This window comes from Doryrhamphus excisus, linkage group LG14 (genome assembly GCF_037039965.1).
Source record: "Doryrhamphus excisus strain RoL-2023G ecotype Guam linkage group LG14, RoL_Dexc_Guam_v1.1, whole genome shotgun sequence".
NCBI lineage: Eukaryota > Metazoa > Chordata > Actinopteri > Syngnathiformes > Syngnathidae > Doryrhamphus > Doryrhamphus excisus.
Window position 1 is genome coordinate 14,898,399 of NC_136370.1, and position 16,751 is coordinate 14,915,149.

The window sequence follows — 16,751 nt, forward strand, 5'->3', positions numbered from 1 at the left end:
TCAACTTAAATTTTTATTATAAGCTCTATTATAAGACCTATGCGTTCCAAGGAATGTAACAGGAAACAAAGTTTCACCAAAAACGACTATTACAGCATTACATAATCCTAGTAATATTATTGCATTAATGCAGTGTAACCTTGGTGAGTTAATTACAATGCAATCAGAGTCCTAAGCATGTCATGTAAACAAGAAAATATTCAATAAATCTTCAAATAAATCAGTTATTTTACCGTCTTCATCCACAGAGAGGTGTCGAATGATGACGGGTGTTGTGTAAGCAGGCGTGATGAGCGGCACGCCAGATGGGGTTGCATAGCCACAAGGCACTGGTACCGAGTAGCCCGAGGTGATGACACCAGGGCTGCCGTGGGTATCCTGTGCTTCTTTTACGTCCTCCTTGGGTTCTCCTGGTTCAGGAGGAGAAGAAGGGCTTCCGTTCTGCTCGACGTGCTGCAGCTGGAGCGGAGTGATGTCAATCACCGAGTAAGGGTTGACTTTTGAGGAGCTCTTTGAAACAGGATGTGTAGCGTCTAACTGGTCTTCACACCCTGGTATGAATAAAGCAATAAGGTGAGTCCTCCAATTATAATGCTACAAGTACAATGATGAAAAGAATTATATAAATTATGAGACAATAACTATCAAAAGTGAGCATTATCAGAATTGCGTATTGTGCATGTCTTTATAAGTAGCCTTCTTTAAAGGGAATAAGCTTAAATACCGCCGCAGTATGCACATTGTCTAGAACAGGGGTCAGCAACCTACGGCTCCAGAGCCGCATGTGGCTCTTCAGCCTCTTTGTTGTGGCTCCCTTTGCAATGCTCAAATATTTGTTTTAACACCCAAATGAGGAAAATATGCATCTTTTGAACAAAATCTGACTTTCTGTGAGGCCGTATACTAGCAAGAGTACTTGATCAACTCCGCTTTTTCTCTACTTTGATATCCCAAAATTCCCTCAATCAAAATCTTGGGAGACTAGCAAATTGCTCTGGATGTGAGCATGTTGCTACACATTTCTTAAGGCGTGCATGGGGAGAACATGCAAACTCCACACAGAGATAGCCGAGGGTGGGATTGAACTCGGGTCTCCTAGCTGTGAGGTCTGCGCGCTACCCACTCGACCGCTATGCAGCCCCTATATTCTGCTGTTAAATTATGTTTCGCGGCTCCATTCTATTTTTCTTCAGTGAGTGAGGGGGTAAAATGGCTCTTTTGATAGTAAAGGTTGCCGACCCCTGGTCTAGAACGAGGCAGAATATGCAAGGCTAAGTCCCGACTGTTGTTGCTGTCACAACTGTTAGTGATAAAAGCCAGACACAGTCCAGCGCCAGGCAGTCAGTGATACAAGGTGTCACGATAGAGACACACTTTCGGGTTAGTGAGATAACTTATTCAAAACAAGTCCATTTGACCAACTGCCAAAGCTGTGGCACGTACAATGGATATATTCACAAAAATAACAACAAAATATTTATGCACTAAGAAAAATCAAACCTGTTCTTCCAGAATCAGTCCCCACAACCTCATCAGGTGGAGGAGGCAGTGGTAAATCTATCTTGTCATCAGTCTCCTCTGCAGTGGTTATCCCATCTGCTCCCGGTGTTGCTTCACTTGCTGTGAGAACTTGGGCTGATGGAGCTGTGTCAGGTACGCTGCAAGGTGTCTGTGGGGCCAGGCTGGGTTGATCGCCCTCTGCTTGATGACACATAAGGTCAACCTGACACTGCTCCTTCATGCTGGAGGTGGGGGGTGGCCGATCCACCTCAGGGATGTCATCACCACTGTCATCAAAGTCAAAGGCTTCCCCTTCATCTTCATCTTCAGCAAAAACTGCATACACAAATAAACATTGTACAATTAATAAATGTCAAGGTTGAGTGAAGGGTTTTGGTGGCAGATGACCTTTAATCAGTCTTTTTTGCCCCCCTGAGCCTTTGATTTTAGCTAGAAAAGTCATCTGGTGCACCTAGTACACTGTGGTGAAGGAAGCCAGAACTTACACAAGATCAAAGAGATCAAGATTTGAAGAATATAACATTTGCATGTGGCCGGTTAGCTCAGATGGTTAGAGCGTGGTGCTAATAACGCCAAGGTCACAGGTTCGATCCCTGTACCGGCCATTATTCTGGGTGCTATCAGCTCACTTAAATGCAAATTAGAAGCTAAAACAATCAACCAAAACAGTAAAACTTCACATAATGAAAATTGGTAACTTTCACAACTTTGTAGAAAAATAAACTACTTTTGAGGCTTCTCTGGCTCTCTCTATTTACGTAGATTTAAGAGCTACACAGTGACATATAATTAAGGGTGGGGTCGACCAGATCAGTGTTTTTCCCCTTCCAAAAAAAGTCAAAGTTCCAGATCAGCATGTCAGCTCTCTCTATGCTACGACAGCTCCCTGACGGAGTTAATGTTTGAAGGCATCACATTCATATGGGTGCGCTCGCTCTGCAGCAGACAGGAACCCAACAACAAATGTCATTCCAGTTTCCACACTGCAATTAGTCCAGTCCAAAAGACAGCTGTTACTGTCAAGCTGTTAAGTGCAGTTCTGAGTTTATGCATGAGTCCTGCTTTAATGAATGTTCAAAAGAGTCAACTGTTAATTTTTAAAGGATATTGCAGTACATAGTATTTGTTACATTTTCCTTTAAAATACATTCAAATGAAATCTTTGTCACAATTTTTCAAGCAAACATACCTCACATTCCTTGGGAGTTGTTTCTTCAACAGTCACAGCTTGATTGTGTTAGCTGACAATCTAAAGTTTTACACTCATATCCTGAATGTGTTCACAAAGATAACACAAAATTCCAAGCTTCCACAAGGCATTCAATTTCCTTCACGACGTGGCATGTGCCTGAAACGTTCCTGTGAACCTTAAATGGAGTCTGGCTCTTCATGTTGAGACATCTATTGAGGTCAAAAGTGAGGTCAAACCTGAGTTCAAGCCCACCCTCGGCCATCTCTGTGTGGAGTTTGCATGTTCTCCCCGTGCATGCGTGGGTTTTCTCCGGGTACTCCGGTTTCCTCCCACATTCCAAAAACATGCTAGGTTAATTGGCGACTCCAAATTGTCCATAGGTGTGAATGGTTGTTTGTCTATAGTCCGGGGTGTACCCCGCCTCTTGCCCGAAGACAGCTGGGATAGGCTCCAGCACCCTTGTGACCCTTGTGAGGATAAGCGGTAGAAAATGAATGAATTAATGTTTCTATTACTACAGTGACAGCTGACTTTGAACAAATCGCTTGGTGCAAATCGATTTTACAAATTCCTTTTATGAAGCTGAGCAATTTGTTCATATTTTGAACACACAAAAATGTTTTAAGTAGCATCTAACTTTCTTAAATGTCAAGCAAGTGCAAAAAACTGAATCACTTAAGATTAAGATATATAAACAATATCAACTGCTTTGCATGTTAATCCATTAACCCATTACAGACTTTGTTTTTAATGCCAAAAACACACCAGGTATCAACAGTTATTAAGACTGCAAAGACAGGTGAACACTGTTCAAAAACTGAAATGTCCATAAAGGGAAATGTTTTTCCATATCTGTATGGATATATACATAAATATGGACCTTACATTCTGTGACAACTTCAGATAACTTTAAGAAGTTGTTTTCATTCCTAATGTTTGGCAGCATATAAAAGACACCCTAACACATTTTTTGACATATTTAGGTAGTTAGTTCATGTTTATTATGTGGTCAATAAGGTCGCTTTCCATGTAATGACCACTAAATCAATCCCATCAGCGTTGAACACTGCCTACTGTACCTCCAGGCCTGAGCCATTCACTGCTTGTAGGTGAATAAATCTGAACTTACAGCGAGAGCCTTAAGCAAAGCCAGGAGGAGCTTTGAAGTCCCTAACAGTCAAGCACACAAGTCTAAATCACCACTGTGACTCTGGTAGTGACAGGTAGTCGTTCCACCCTGTAGTCAGTGTGTTAAAACATGGGCTGTAGCGACTGCCACAGGTCAAATCTGTGACCTGTGTCTATCTGCACCAGTGAGTCAAGGTGCTTGAGAAGGATCAAACGTGGAAGCAAAGATGCTATCTGTCGTTTTCCATCCGTTTGCTATTAATGGTGCAGGTTGGATACAGATAAGGCACACCAAGTGAGAAGGATGAATATGTATGTACTATCAACCTCTCTTTGGAGAAGTATTACGCATTATGGATGGAGGAAGATGATTTTTAATTGCCTTTGGCCATGTTCGTGCGTAGTCACAGCTCTGCAGACTGACTTTACCTTTAAGGTAAGGCACATATGTAACCAATAATAAATAATCTTGTTGAGTTTTAATCTTGCAAGATATTGTGACACCGTATAAATAGTTTACAGTGGATCCCCTCACAGTTAAGCTTCACCATTCACAGCGCTGTAAATGTGCAGATTTTTGGTCCAAATATTATTTTTTCAGTTTTTTCCCCACAGAAAATGTCTCATTCACTATAAGTCACTAATAATTTATAATAAAGGTAAAATGTACATATTGGAAAGCGCATAATTTTTACATTTTTATGTCTTTGTGCTTCACTAATAATGTTTTTTCGTCAAATATTTTTCAGTTTGTTTGGTGGTGCATGAATGTGCCATAGTTGTGCAGGCACCTACTTTATATCTTCTTGTAACTGAGGTTTTACATTCACAGTGGGCACTGCCATGAATGTGTATCAAATGTGTGAACTCGGGGTACCGAATGCCATAATTTCACGAGTAGAAACTCCAACTTTGAACGGTGTTCCAATGCAGTTTTCCAGATTGAATGACAACCCCACTGCAGCGAAAAGCATTGCTCCTACAAAGCAAGCGGGAGGCCAGCTGGAGATCTCTCTGGCCAGTGTCTATTCCTGAATGTGTGCGTGCTCCTGCGCCGGCATTCAGTCCAACACTGAGGCACATTGTCTGGTGTACACACAGCACATTTTACTCTCCAAACTCCCTCAATCGTGTGCCCACACCCTCCACAGTGGAGGAGTGGCGGAATCTGTGTTCACTCTGAGAAAATGATCCCTGCAATAGATAACAACATTTCCCAAATCATTTTCAAGGCAATAAACAGAATTTGCTGAATTTGAAAATTATTTTAAAATGTAATCTTCCTCTCAATCAAAAGGACCATTAAGGGTGTGCAATTGTTGATGACTCTAAAGTACAATTTACCTTTTGAAAGAATGACAGTTTCATGGACACACGACTAGAACTTTAAAACACAGCTTTTCCTTCAGATGCAGTTGGGTATCCAAGAAAACACTGGCCCGTACGGGGATCGAACCCGCGACCTTGGCGTTATTAGCACCACGCTCTAACCAACTGAGCTAACCGGCCACAACAGTACAACTTTCGTACTTCATAGGGATCATGAAGAAGCACGGTTGACCTTACTTTCTGGAGGCGGGGGAGGGAAGTCTTCCATATCCATGTTTAAAGCTCTTCTGTACAAGCTCTTCAGACCACATGCAGGGGACCAACTATGCACACTCACATTCCTTCCTAAAGGAAATGGGGGAAAAAAGAGAGCTGTCATGAGGAGGCACAACAAGCAAGATGATTCCACATTTCAAATTCAACGGACTAACTTTCCATTAAAAATGATTTTACCACTCCTGCACTTGCCGTTGAATGCACACTAATAATGTACTTTTTGTCAGTTACCCACTGATCCCAATGTTATCTGTTGTGGGCCTTTTTGAGAACCAACCCACTGCTGGTTCACACAAATTAGTGGACGAATACAAACAAAAGAACCATTTGTTGTGTTTCTTCAGTTTGTCAATTGTTGTGTATACAACAGTGTCATGCAAATGAGAGAAGTGTGTAATGTCTTGACAACCATTACAAAGAATGGTATGTGATTCCTGTTTGTAAACGGCAATGTCAAAGCATGAATCACGTGTGTTGACTCAGCTGGAGCCCTGTCAAAGTGAGCAAATTTACTAGAGGTCTAAAAATAAATGAACTTGATGCAATCAAGTGTGGACAACAGAATATGGTATAGCAAAAGACTACTTACAATCACACCGTACAAGAAAGTCTATTTGTCTACATTATTAGATAATTGCAAAATTGCAATGTAGTTTTTTTTGTTATGAAAATGTAATGTTTTATGGTCAACCTGACAAGTAGAGGACCAAGGGGAAGTGTTCTTTACATGTTCAGACCCGAGACATCTTAATATAGACCTGCTTGGGCATGATAGAGAGTGTGAATTCCTCACCCTCATAGTCTTTGTTCATTCACAACCAGAGGGTACGGTTTGTGTCAAGGGCTTGACCAAAAAAAAGCTTCCTGCTCTGCTCAAGAATAAATTACACCAAAATGACATCATGCTGTAGCATAAAGCAGTCATTGTCGAGGTATGCATGTATACGCCACGTTTTATCCATAAAACCACTATACAACAATACAAGAGAAGTGCCTAACTGTCCACTTCAATGAAAAAGAAAGGCAGATGGTGGGGATATAGTCACAAAGATAAGTCATTGTGAGTCTGAAAGCTTGTTTTGTCTTCAAATAATGTGAAATCCTCTGCTTCTCTGTCCTCCGCCCTATTTACAGGGCACAAGGACAGAAGGGAGAATATGAACACACGGGGCTAGTGTCTATAGAGTGCAGGGTGGACTGGTGGACAATGCTATACTAACACTGGCAGGTAGCGTATGCAGATCCTGAAGAGATGGTTACTGTATGCAATTGTTCACTGTTTCTAGAAATGCATGGTCATAGACAACTACGTCAACTGTCCTCTCTATGTGCATATACTGTACTGTACTAGGAACAGGTATAATGCATATGTACTATCTTAGGGTGCCTTCATACATGGTCTGGACCAAAAATGTTTAAGAAAAAATACTTGGTCTGCACTTGAGCATGGTTCATTTACAGTCACACACTGCTCAGTTTAGCTTATGCATAAAGTCACGGGTACATAAAGTGTACATTGTCCGATGAAACTCACACTTTGGTGTGAAGATGAACAGTCAGGGCCTAACAAAATAAAATGTCTACAGGGTGACTCATCTATCTATTCAAGGTCTGGGGAGCAAGGGAAGGAAGGGTGGGCAAAGGAAGCTATGAAATGCTTGGGTTTGATTCATGAAGCAGAGGAAAGAGAAGTTACATAGTGAAGAAGAGCAAACTCATGTTTTGAGCGCCTCATATAGATTTACATGTTTTATTTAATTCTTCAGGAAAACAAAACACTGCTTTCCACGATCACATCCTCTCTATGTCAATAAATGTCGTCAGCAACTGTCAAAATTGTGCTGAGCTACAAACAAAGCTTATGTCAGAGAGTGAAGGTAGGGCGGAAGACAAGTAAAATCCACCCTGTGTTAATGACAGACTTAGCAGAGCATGTCGTTACATGTTAGGATCACTGAACAGCTTCAGACAAGCAAACATCTGGCCTGTTGGTTTAATGCAGATAAATTGTTCAGCTGCATATTTCTACTTACTTGTATTTAAAACCAATGATGACAATGAGAACATCCACTGATACAACAGAATGCATGAGAATGACTTCTACAATGACAGTTTGGTGATATGTCGGTTTTGGATCAAAACCCCTACAGTCCAAAAAAACAGGCATCATAGGTTAATTGGAGGCTTTAAATTGACTGCTGATGTGAAAGTGAGTGTGAATGGCAGTCTGTGTATACTCTGCAACTGACTGGTGACAAGACAACGAAAACTGCCTCAGGTTGAGAAATTTCAATTTTTAAGAGTCGGTAAATGCATAAAGGGATACGTTTGTTGTGTTAGAAAACCTAATTGCCATCAAACATGGCGATGTACTAGAGAACAAAACATTTGTGACTTCTGACCTCAGAAATGCGCTTATTGTAGAATGGAAAGCCTCAAACGCATTTCACAACAGCAGTTTCCAACCTAACAATCAAATCAACAATTCAAATTTTTACATCAGTGTTTTGTGCTGTTTTTCAGGGCTAGGTTACAATAATCATATGGTTTTATGACAAATATTCAGAAACAATGACAATCAGCATACATCCCCTGACACCATCTGGACCCCACTCACAAAAAAACAAAAAGCCCAGTTTGGTTTTCCAGTGTGTTTTTTTGGTGCACTTAATGACAAGTGGCATTCCACACATGGGCTGAAAGCCCTAAAACCAAGCCTGGAGGAGAGGCTGGTACGGAGTGCTGGCTGTGAGTGTCTTTTCAGAACGTTGAATTGAATGGTGTGTCCCAGTCTTTGTTTTTGGCCAGGATTATAGTAATCAGGCTGTGTTAAAACCATGAGCCTAAGAGTCAACAAATTTGTCTAAAGTCCATTGCAGAAAATGCTTGAGCGAGGGGACGGGAAAGTTGCCTGCAGCACCCTCATTTAGCCGCTTCAAGACCAACATTAAAATCTCATTCTTCCACCATTACATCATCACGTTATGTGGTCTAAATTCTGATGATATGGCTGATTAATGACAATCAAAAGAGCCAAACCTCCAAAGCCACATCTTTTTACAAACGGCCAGGGTAGAAAATGTTCCTGAATAAACAAAACCAGGGAGGCAATTTGAGTTCCAAGTCAGAAGAGGAAACAGTCCAACCAACTGGCAGCCTTATTAAGCCCTTACTGTTGTTTTGTTTCCTTGTCCTGACCTAGACTGTAGTGGGAGCAGGTGGTTCAGACAAAAGCACTTGGAATACAGCACAGTTTTTTTTTTGAGTGGATCTGAAGCCTAATACCTGAAGTGATGAACAATATTACTTGCCACATCTAACGGTGCCTATTGCAGATGATCACCTTAGGCAGCAGCAACTAAAGTAAGCATAGAAACTTTGCAGTTCTGACTGAGATCAACCATCAAGTCCATCTGAGCCAAACACTTCACCACCCACTCTGACCTCAAGTAGGGCGGGGAAGTCTCAGGAGTGCAGCAGGGCTTTCTAAATATATCCTTGGACCAAAATCAAAAACTAATATTGTGAAAAATCAACATGCAAGAGGTGGTATCAAGTATTATTTGCTAATATACTTGTGAGGGCCACTGCTGTGGATAAGCGGACATCCACTTGGCCTGCAGTCTTGTCTTTTGAAGAGAGAGATGTGATACTTCAGATATAAGAAATGACTGCACGCCTTCCGGCTCTGATGTAATGTTTTATGACTGCCTTTGAAATGACAATGACATTACAGAATTATAGTGTTTACCATACATGTGAGGTACACTGGAGTCAACACTAACAAGGCCCAGACTAATTCTGGTCTCTAATGAAACATTAGGCAATTGTGGAAGAATGCCAGTCTTGGATGTGCCTTTGAACTGGTCTCTGCCCACCCAGTAAGCCACACCAAACACTGAGAGCTCAACATGATGTCAGAAACACACTTAGAGCAGCAAGCTGTGGATTAGTGGCTATTTGGTTAAATTGCTATTAGACCAACATTGACATAAAATGAGATATTTGTTCATATCAGTATTTGTTAATAATATTAGCAGGTAAGTAATGACGTCATCCACAGAGCAACAACCTTGCTAGCACAGGTGTGCAATTTTTGCCTTTGGATTGTAAATATGCAGTTTGCAATGACAGTACTGGTATGCGAGGGGGGGCATATGGTGTTTTCCTTTAATACTTCTAATCTAATATGTTTTTGTTCATGCTGACGGAGCCCAGTTCATAATTTCACTGATTGCAGTAGTCCAGAGTTTCACATTTTGCACTTTGCCATATTTCTTTGGATTTTTATTTGTGAATTAATTATGTACCTGTATAACCTGTCTTACATAGAAAGTCTTAATGTTAGTCGATTATTGTTCATGATTTTATGTTGTTGCAACAAATCGCTAGCATCATGACTACATCATTGCAGTGATTTGAAGGGATGGGAAAAGGGCATTTCTGAAATCAGGGTTGACCCTTGCCCTTACTGTGGTGGCTGAGAATGTCCTCTGCAAAGCTGAATGCATAGAGAAGTGTATTTACACCCACTTTGAATGGGAGCTTCAGTTCTAGCAGGGACTGACATGTCGTCACTCTCTCTCCTCTCCTAGAGTGCTTTTGTCTGAGCTGGTACTGTAAGTCACAATATTATGGAACCATAAAACATGGTATTGTTGGTGTACTGTAATACAGTATGTGAAGGTAGCACATTTATGGCATTTCTGAATGGATGTTTGGTTCATAAAGCCATCATATAAGGATTAACATGTGTGAAGGTGGCTTGGGGTTGACCAAACACAAACAAACTCAACAAACAAAGTCAGGTTGCACAAAGTTATTGCGTCAATACGTCTCACAGCAAATTAAATGTGACATTTACAGGTTAGGATTCGGTTACAGTGATGTCCAAGTGGTGTCTAAACCCTCAACTTTGATCCACAACTCATGACTGAGTTATTTATAGTGTGCAAGGAAAAATATACCTGTACTCCCAAGAAGCCCACTCAAGATGTTTACATAGGGGGGGTAGAACATTTGTAGTTGCAGCCAGGCCACCACAGTGATTTGCTAAACAAATTGACAGTGAAGACTCCTACAGCTGCCTCAGCAGTAGGGCCAAACACTCAGAAATGTACATACGCTCCAAACATAGCAACATCCAAAAACACAAAAAATTGCATGAGAAAAATGCTGACGGAAGAAAACGCACGGTTGCCAGGCTACCAGGGATGCCAAACCTAGGTATCTAAATCGGTTGCTCTATAATATTGTCGTTGTATAATATTATAAGACCAAGTGTTTAAATAGTCTTCAATAGTCAGCCACCTTTTTCCGGGCATCCCTCAGGTCTGCTGCTCCTGCTTATCTTCTGTTATGTTTGGTGAACATGCAGCAATCTGTGTATGTATTTGGTATTTGTAGTATTTTTATTTTGCATTTCATTGCACCATATACTTGTATGTGATTGCAGCATTTGCATTTTCCTACTGTATTTGTTTTATGGTGCTTGTGTGTTTTGGGTTTTGGATCATCCGTCAGCGTACACAGCACCACCATTTGTGTATTCATAATATTGGAAATTATTAAGTCAGGTTTCGACTACCTGTGAAGACACATCTTCCAGATGAGTGGATCTGAACACCAAGGAATGCTATGCATGACTACATGAATTTGTTGTTGTCTAGGCAGCTCCAGACTTCACATTGAAGACCACACTTCCTCACTGCATGGCAAAGTGATTTATTTCTGCTTTATTGGACCTTGTTTGTATGAATTACTCTTAATAATACATACTTTTTCATAACGCTCTTATGATAGTATAAGGTATAAGTGTATTCAAAGGCAAAAGAAACATTGCTATTTGTAGTTAGTAGTACAATATGGCTCTCTATGCTCACCCTTTCTATAAATGGAACATTGTAAAGCATGAATGACTAGGAGCTAAAGTAACATAACTGTCTTATTTTCGGACACGTTGCCACTGGGTAATGTTATTGGACGGCGTTGGCAACCTGACAACCTGAGGCGCCACGTTATATCCATGTCCCAACACACAGATTAAAACACCCCAAATGATACACAGTAAACCGAGATGTTCCCATTTAGACTGACCAAACACACCTGAGCCTCACGTTAGCAGGTACAAAAAAAGGTACAAAAAAAACTTTTGTATGTATAACTTTGTCGAAAGCAGTACAACAAATCTTCCACTCACCATTTCACGACTTTAACCAACTCTAGCCCTTTGTAGTAATCCTGTAACTGTTATAAGTTATGTTGGACATTAGCGACTAGACATCAGTATCCTTTCGCCTGGTGTCCTTTTTAACTTGGCTTCTTCCTTCGATGCAAACTGGCTCCATTCAAGGACCTACCCCCCCGTCTATAGTGTTTGCATCTGATTGGTCAATGAGTGAGTTTAGATAGTGTTCATTGGCTGAGCTACCACGTCAATCAAATCGCCAACGTCTTCCTCTGCTGGAGGACTGGAATGTGACCACGTGACCTTCGAGGTGGCTCTGCACTGCACAGCTGTCCGGAGATGTTGGACTTATGGATGAATATATTACTTATATTATTCATATACATATACTCATATTATTCATCATAAAATAGTCATGATGCACAACATAATCATCAAACTTACTTATCTGTCTCCTCTCGTCTTTCTGGAAACTATTCATAAACACAATGATTATAAATAATAAATCATATATGATACAACTATGTTTTTTTTTATTTTGATAAATGTATTAGTTATTTGTATTGAATAGTTTTTATGCTATTGTTAGGCCTAATCTTCTTCAGACCCACTGAATAATTCGCTGATTTATTCAAAATATATATACATACTCTATGTTCTATAAATATATATATATCACCCCCAAATCCTTAAAATTCAGTGACACCACTGCAAACAACTGGACAATAACATTGGGCTGTATTCTTATTACACTCGATCAAGGCAATTTTGCTGTGTCAGCATTTTATTTGGTAACACCAATTCAACAGAACACATTTCATAATACAAAAGATAAAGGTGGTGATTTTGGCATATGGCAGACATGTAACAGGAAAACCTTCTCCCAGCCTGTTAATACCAATTTAGAATACTCTCTTATAAGGAAGAAAAAAACACAATGTTATTGTAACAACTTCAAGAGAAACAGTGATAAGATGCTGTATGTAATAAGACAGTGGGCCGTGACATTGAGGTTATAAGATGTAGACCCAACTGATCAATCATTTAGTTGCCGTCTTCATTTCTGAATTGAGGCTTACAGTTTGATCTATTGTTTCACAGGTTTGCAGTTAACCAGCCCATGGAATGAAATTGTACTCTGGACAACTTAGCCAGCAAAGAGTATTTCCAGTGCTTTTTGGAAGTAATTAATAACACTTTGCACACCCACGCAACCAAACATAGCTTATATTTCATTTTAGTATTGCTTAGTCTGCATCAACACTGGTTCAGATATGTCTCTGTAGATCTTTGTTTCTTGACAACGAGAAACACAGAAAAAATACTGTTAAAAAGAACTCAAATAACCAATTCCACTGCATTTATGTCACCTATACTACCAAAACAGATCTGAATAACTGCATCGTAAGAAGGATCAATCAAGTAGTGGCCCAATCTGGATGTTACTCCATGTTTTGTATTTTATACAAACATGGTTTTCTATTTTCTTCTATTGTGGTGTTTTTATCACCTAATACCTAAAACCTAATACAGACCCAGTCTCTTTGTGCTGTCATTTATCAATTAATGAATCATATGTGAAAATAAAAACGGTCAGTTAAGATAATACTTCCAAGGATAATTCATACAAAGTGTAACATCCAAGTCATTTTTTAACTTATGTCGAAATAAAAGGTAGGTAAGAGGGTCCAGGTAGTTTCACCCAACCATTTACCCATTAGTCCATGATAAATTTCAATGGAACCTTTAAAAATAAGTTAAGACAAAAAGCAAATGTTAAAAAAATATACAGAAACAAACTCCTCCTTAGCTTAAATGGGGTTTCACAGGAACATCTGCCTGGTTCCCGGTCATATTTTTCTCAGGTACCAGCCTGTTACCAAAATTCCAGTCGACAGGATTGAGCAGCTGCATGGTTTTCTTGTGCGTCCAAAATGGATTGATGATAAGCGTAAGAAGAGTCAGGCCACTGAAGAAGATGAGGCGCACAGACAGGGCCATGTGTTTTGTGATTCCTTCCCAGTGGGTCAGGCTTATCCACCAAATGTAGTATGTGAGGACCATGCGACAGTGGAACATGTGGATCATCATCCATTGGTTGGCTTTCCAAAAGAGGCTGCGGGCACAGCCGGCCTAGCAAAGAGAGAGTGAGAGAGGGAAGGTTGAGATATGATGGCAGTTCTTAAAGTTTTCAACAAAATTATTTCCGTCTCGGTAATAAAACGCCACCCAAAAACTCTTCTTCGCTTTTTGGATGAGAGGCTGAAACAATGAAATATTTTGCCATACTTAGCCCTCAAGTCAAGTGCTTCAGAGGCTATCCACACAGAAACATTTTCAGGTCAAAACAGGAAAGTATTTCATCATTTCAGTTCTGGGTTCCCTGAAACTGTATTTTTTTGTAGACGGCTTCCAGAGTGGGAAAATCTGAAAACGCCGGCTCGTCATTTCCATGTGGACTAGCAAACAATTGCTTTTTTTTTTTTTTTTTTAAATGATTACTTCAACAACCAGTCGCAGTAACCTGACCAGAAGTGAGCAGTATTGAAATCATGATGAAGTGAGGGACAACTCACAAATGTATTTTGCTTTGTTTTCTGCTGTTATTACAAGCAATATGATCACTCTTTAGTATTGAACGCACCCCTGCTCTCTAAACAGATTAATGGGACTTGGAGGAGTTATTCGACATAGACATGTTGTCGATATAAACAGTACTGAGTTAATAGCATATAATTTCTGATACTTTCAAACCCTCAATGAGGCTACCAAGTACGGACTGGGGAAAGTGATTTCAGCAGTAAAGAGACAGTACAGGGAGAAGCGGGATAGCTGCTTTTCCACTGCTGACTCTGGACGGATGCGGAGAAGCTTGCAGCACATCACAGACTAGAAAATCATTACATTACAGACACCAAAGCACACAGTTCTTTCATTTGTATATATTATTTGTATGCCTTAATATTTATCTTGATTAATTTTTCTTCTACTTTTACTGTATTATTTATAGTTCTCATACTTATACACTTATTCATGCCGGTACAGCAAAGTATGAATGTCATTGTACAGGGAGAGATGTTTCTTTCCTGTGCACCTGACAATAAAACCCTGGATTGCAACATTCATATGTAAACCATATGTAAAACCAAATCATATCTAAATATGTAAAGTAATTTCCATAAAGTTGAGTTAAGAACGACAATGTATGTTTGATAATGCGAGGGAACAGAAGGAACAAAGAAACACAAATACAACTTCTCAATTCTAAAAACAGAAAAGGAGAACAAGTCAACAGTTCTACTCATTAAAAAAAAAAAAATACAGATCAACTCATAAAGTGTGAGTGATGTAATATCTTCTTACCTTCAGAAGCATCCAGGAAATACAAGTGAATGGTGTACTCATCTCCAGTAGCAGCGTCACCATTGGCAGGAAGTGTCCCATCTCATCGGACACTACTGCTCCTGCGTATCCTGCCAAGGCGAAGAAATGGTGCATTGCCAGCGGGAGGTCAAGTGAGCGAAATATCAAACCAGAGGTGTGAAATGCTACATTCTCAAACACAAAGAACCCTGTGGCTGTGAGGACATTGAACCACGACCAGTACTCCTGTCCTCTGACTTTGTCTCTGCTCAACACCGAGTCCTGAGTGAGAGCTCTGAGACCAGCTACTGAACTCTGGATGCCAAATACTGCCCGGGTAGCTGCCAGGTTCCAGAAAACCTTCTCTTTAACAAGAAGAGAGGTGTAGGTGTGGGACAGCGCTGCAGACAGAAGGTGGGAGACAATGAAGATTGTTGCATAGAAGGCAAAACCCATGCCAATAAGTTGGTAGCGAAGATCCCAGGGGAAGTATTGAGCAGTAGCATGGGAGGGGGCATCAGAGGGTGGGAAGTGGCCGGTCTCCCCAGAATCCATGATGGCGTTGGAAGAAAGTTAGTTACCAGCTTGTCAACCCAGTACAAACATGTGCTTGACACCTGCAAAGCAAAAGAATAACTGCTCAAGACAATTACCACCATAACACCACAATCAATTAAAAAAACATTAATAGTAACAATGTTACAGATTTTGGGAATTTGAAAAATTAAGTCAGTGATTAATTCTACTTCATAACAAATACTAAACATGTTAGAGCATTATTTTATACAGGATAATATAACGTTGAGTCAAGACAAAACCTGTGATCGCTGTGGAAACCTGTTTTATAAGTCAACTGAGTATCAATTTACAAGTGAAGTGTTTATTTTTATTCATGTATACGCCTCACACTTAAATGCAGCAGCACGCTGTTATAATCCTTTTAACACCACACTAACCACAATGCAAACACGACATTTAGTATTTCTGAGGGGGGAAAATGTCGAACAATTCAGTTTTAATGAAATTCCGTCTACAGATATATATTAAAGTAAATTTATATCCCATATAGCTTTGATCTTCTTCCATAGCTACGTTCCATGAGTCTGAAAGGCTTGAAGATGTACTTAATTTCACATATTGACTTGTGGTCCAACACTCAATATGAATCCGATACGAAACTGAAGATGAAGAAGTAATATACCTAACCAACACGTATAAAATACATATCATATGAAAAATGCATTTTTAAAAAGGACGTAAGCTCACTGTCAGATTTTGTCATCGCTAAAATATTGTTTTGTAACATTGCTATTAGTAGAGCCTTGAGAAAAGCATAGCTGGCAAATATCTTTATATTATGTACTATCGGTGCCTTACCAGTTAGCAAATCACAACAATTACAACAGATACAAAATGCAAGTTTCCACCGTTACTTAAATTAAAAACTCGATGAGCCCCAAGTAGCTAACCGTGTTGAGAGCATGAGCAAGATATACCACCACAAAACGATAGCTGGAATGGAACGAAAGTTTTGAGACTAAAGGATATTTAACTGTTACTTACATCAACACCCAACAATCATGTAAAATGAACACCAGGTCCAAGTACTGAAGTGGTATTTACATTGCACGAGTTACATTTGATCATATGACCCACAAACAGGAAGTTACGCCTTCACAGACACCCCATTGGACGAAATGTGTAAGTGGAGTAATGTATTGGTTGCTCCCTTCGAGTCACATTTTCTAGCTTAAA

At 40.0% G+C, this 16,751-nt stretch overlaps 2 protein-coding genes and 2 non-coding genes across 7 annotated transcripts in view; 1 reads left to right on the forward strand and 3 right to left on the reverse strand.

Annotated features, from left to right (window-relative positions):
* The window catches only part of arhgef10 (Rho guanine nucleotide exchange factor (GEF) 10), a 38,810-nt gene extending 27,020 nt beyond the window's left edge, over positions 1 to 11,790 (reverse strand). For all 4 annotated transcript variants that reach the window (XM_058090864.2, XM_058090863.2, XM_058090862.2 and 1 more), the window contains exons 1-4: positions 11,646 to 11,790; positions 5,408 to 5,515; positions 1,501 to 1,836; positions 234 to 551 (exon numbers count right to left, since the gene is read on the reverse strand). In XM_058090864.2, the coding sequence (XP_057946847.2) occupies positions 234 to 551; positions 1,501 to 1,836; positions 5,408 to 5,444 (691 nt within the window). In that variant the 5' untranslated portion in view covers positions 5,445 to 5,515; positions 11,646 to 11,790. The remainder of the gene's footprint in view (positions 1 to 233; positions 552 to 1,500; positions 1,837 to 5,407; positions 5,516 to 11,645) is intronic.
* Positions 2,053 to 2,126, forward strand: trnai-aau (transfer RNA isoleucine (anticodon AAU)). The gene has a single exon. It is a non-coding gene; the product is annotated as a tRNA-Ile (tRNA).
* Positions 5,277 to 5,350, reverse strand: trnai-aau (transfer RNA isoleucine (anticodon AAU)). The gene has a single exon. It is a non-coding gene; the product is annotated as a tRNA-Ile (tRNA).
* Positions 11,791 to 12,420: 630 nt separating the features above from the next.
* cln8 (CLN8 transmembrane ER and ERGIC protein) lies at positions 12,421 to 16,663 on the reverse strand. Its single transcript, XM_058090522.2, has 3 exons — positions 16,560 to 16,663; positions 14,997 to 15,613; positions 12,421 to 13,766 (listed from the first exon to the last, which is right to left on the reverse strand). The coding sequence occupies exons 2-3, from the start codon at positions 15,549 to 15,551 to the stop codon at positions 13,440 to 13,442; spliced, it is 882 nt and encodes a 293-aa protein (XP_057946505.2). The 5' UTR covers positions 15,552 to 15,613; positions 16,560 to 16,663; the 3' UTR covers positions 12,421 to 13,439.
* Between the last annotated feature and the right edge of the window lie 88 nt (positions 16,664 to 16,751).

Bases quoted from the DNA above. Each gene is read 5' to 3' on its own strand.
- cln8 (XM_058090522.2), bottom strand. From the start codon at position 15,551: ATGGATTCTGGGGAGACCGGCCACTTCCCACCCTCTGATGCCCCCTCC. The intron at 13,767-14,996 runs GTAAGAAGATAT...TCTCTTTGCTAG, and splicing joins TTTCCTGGATGCTTCTGAAG to GCCGGCTGTGCCCGCAGCCT.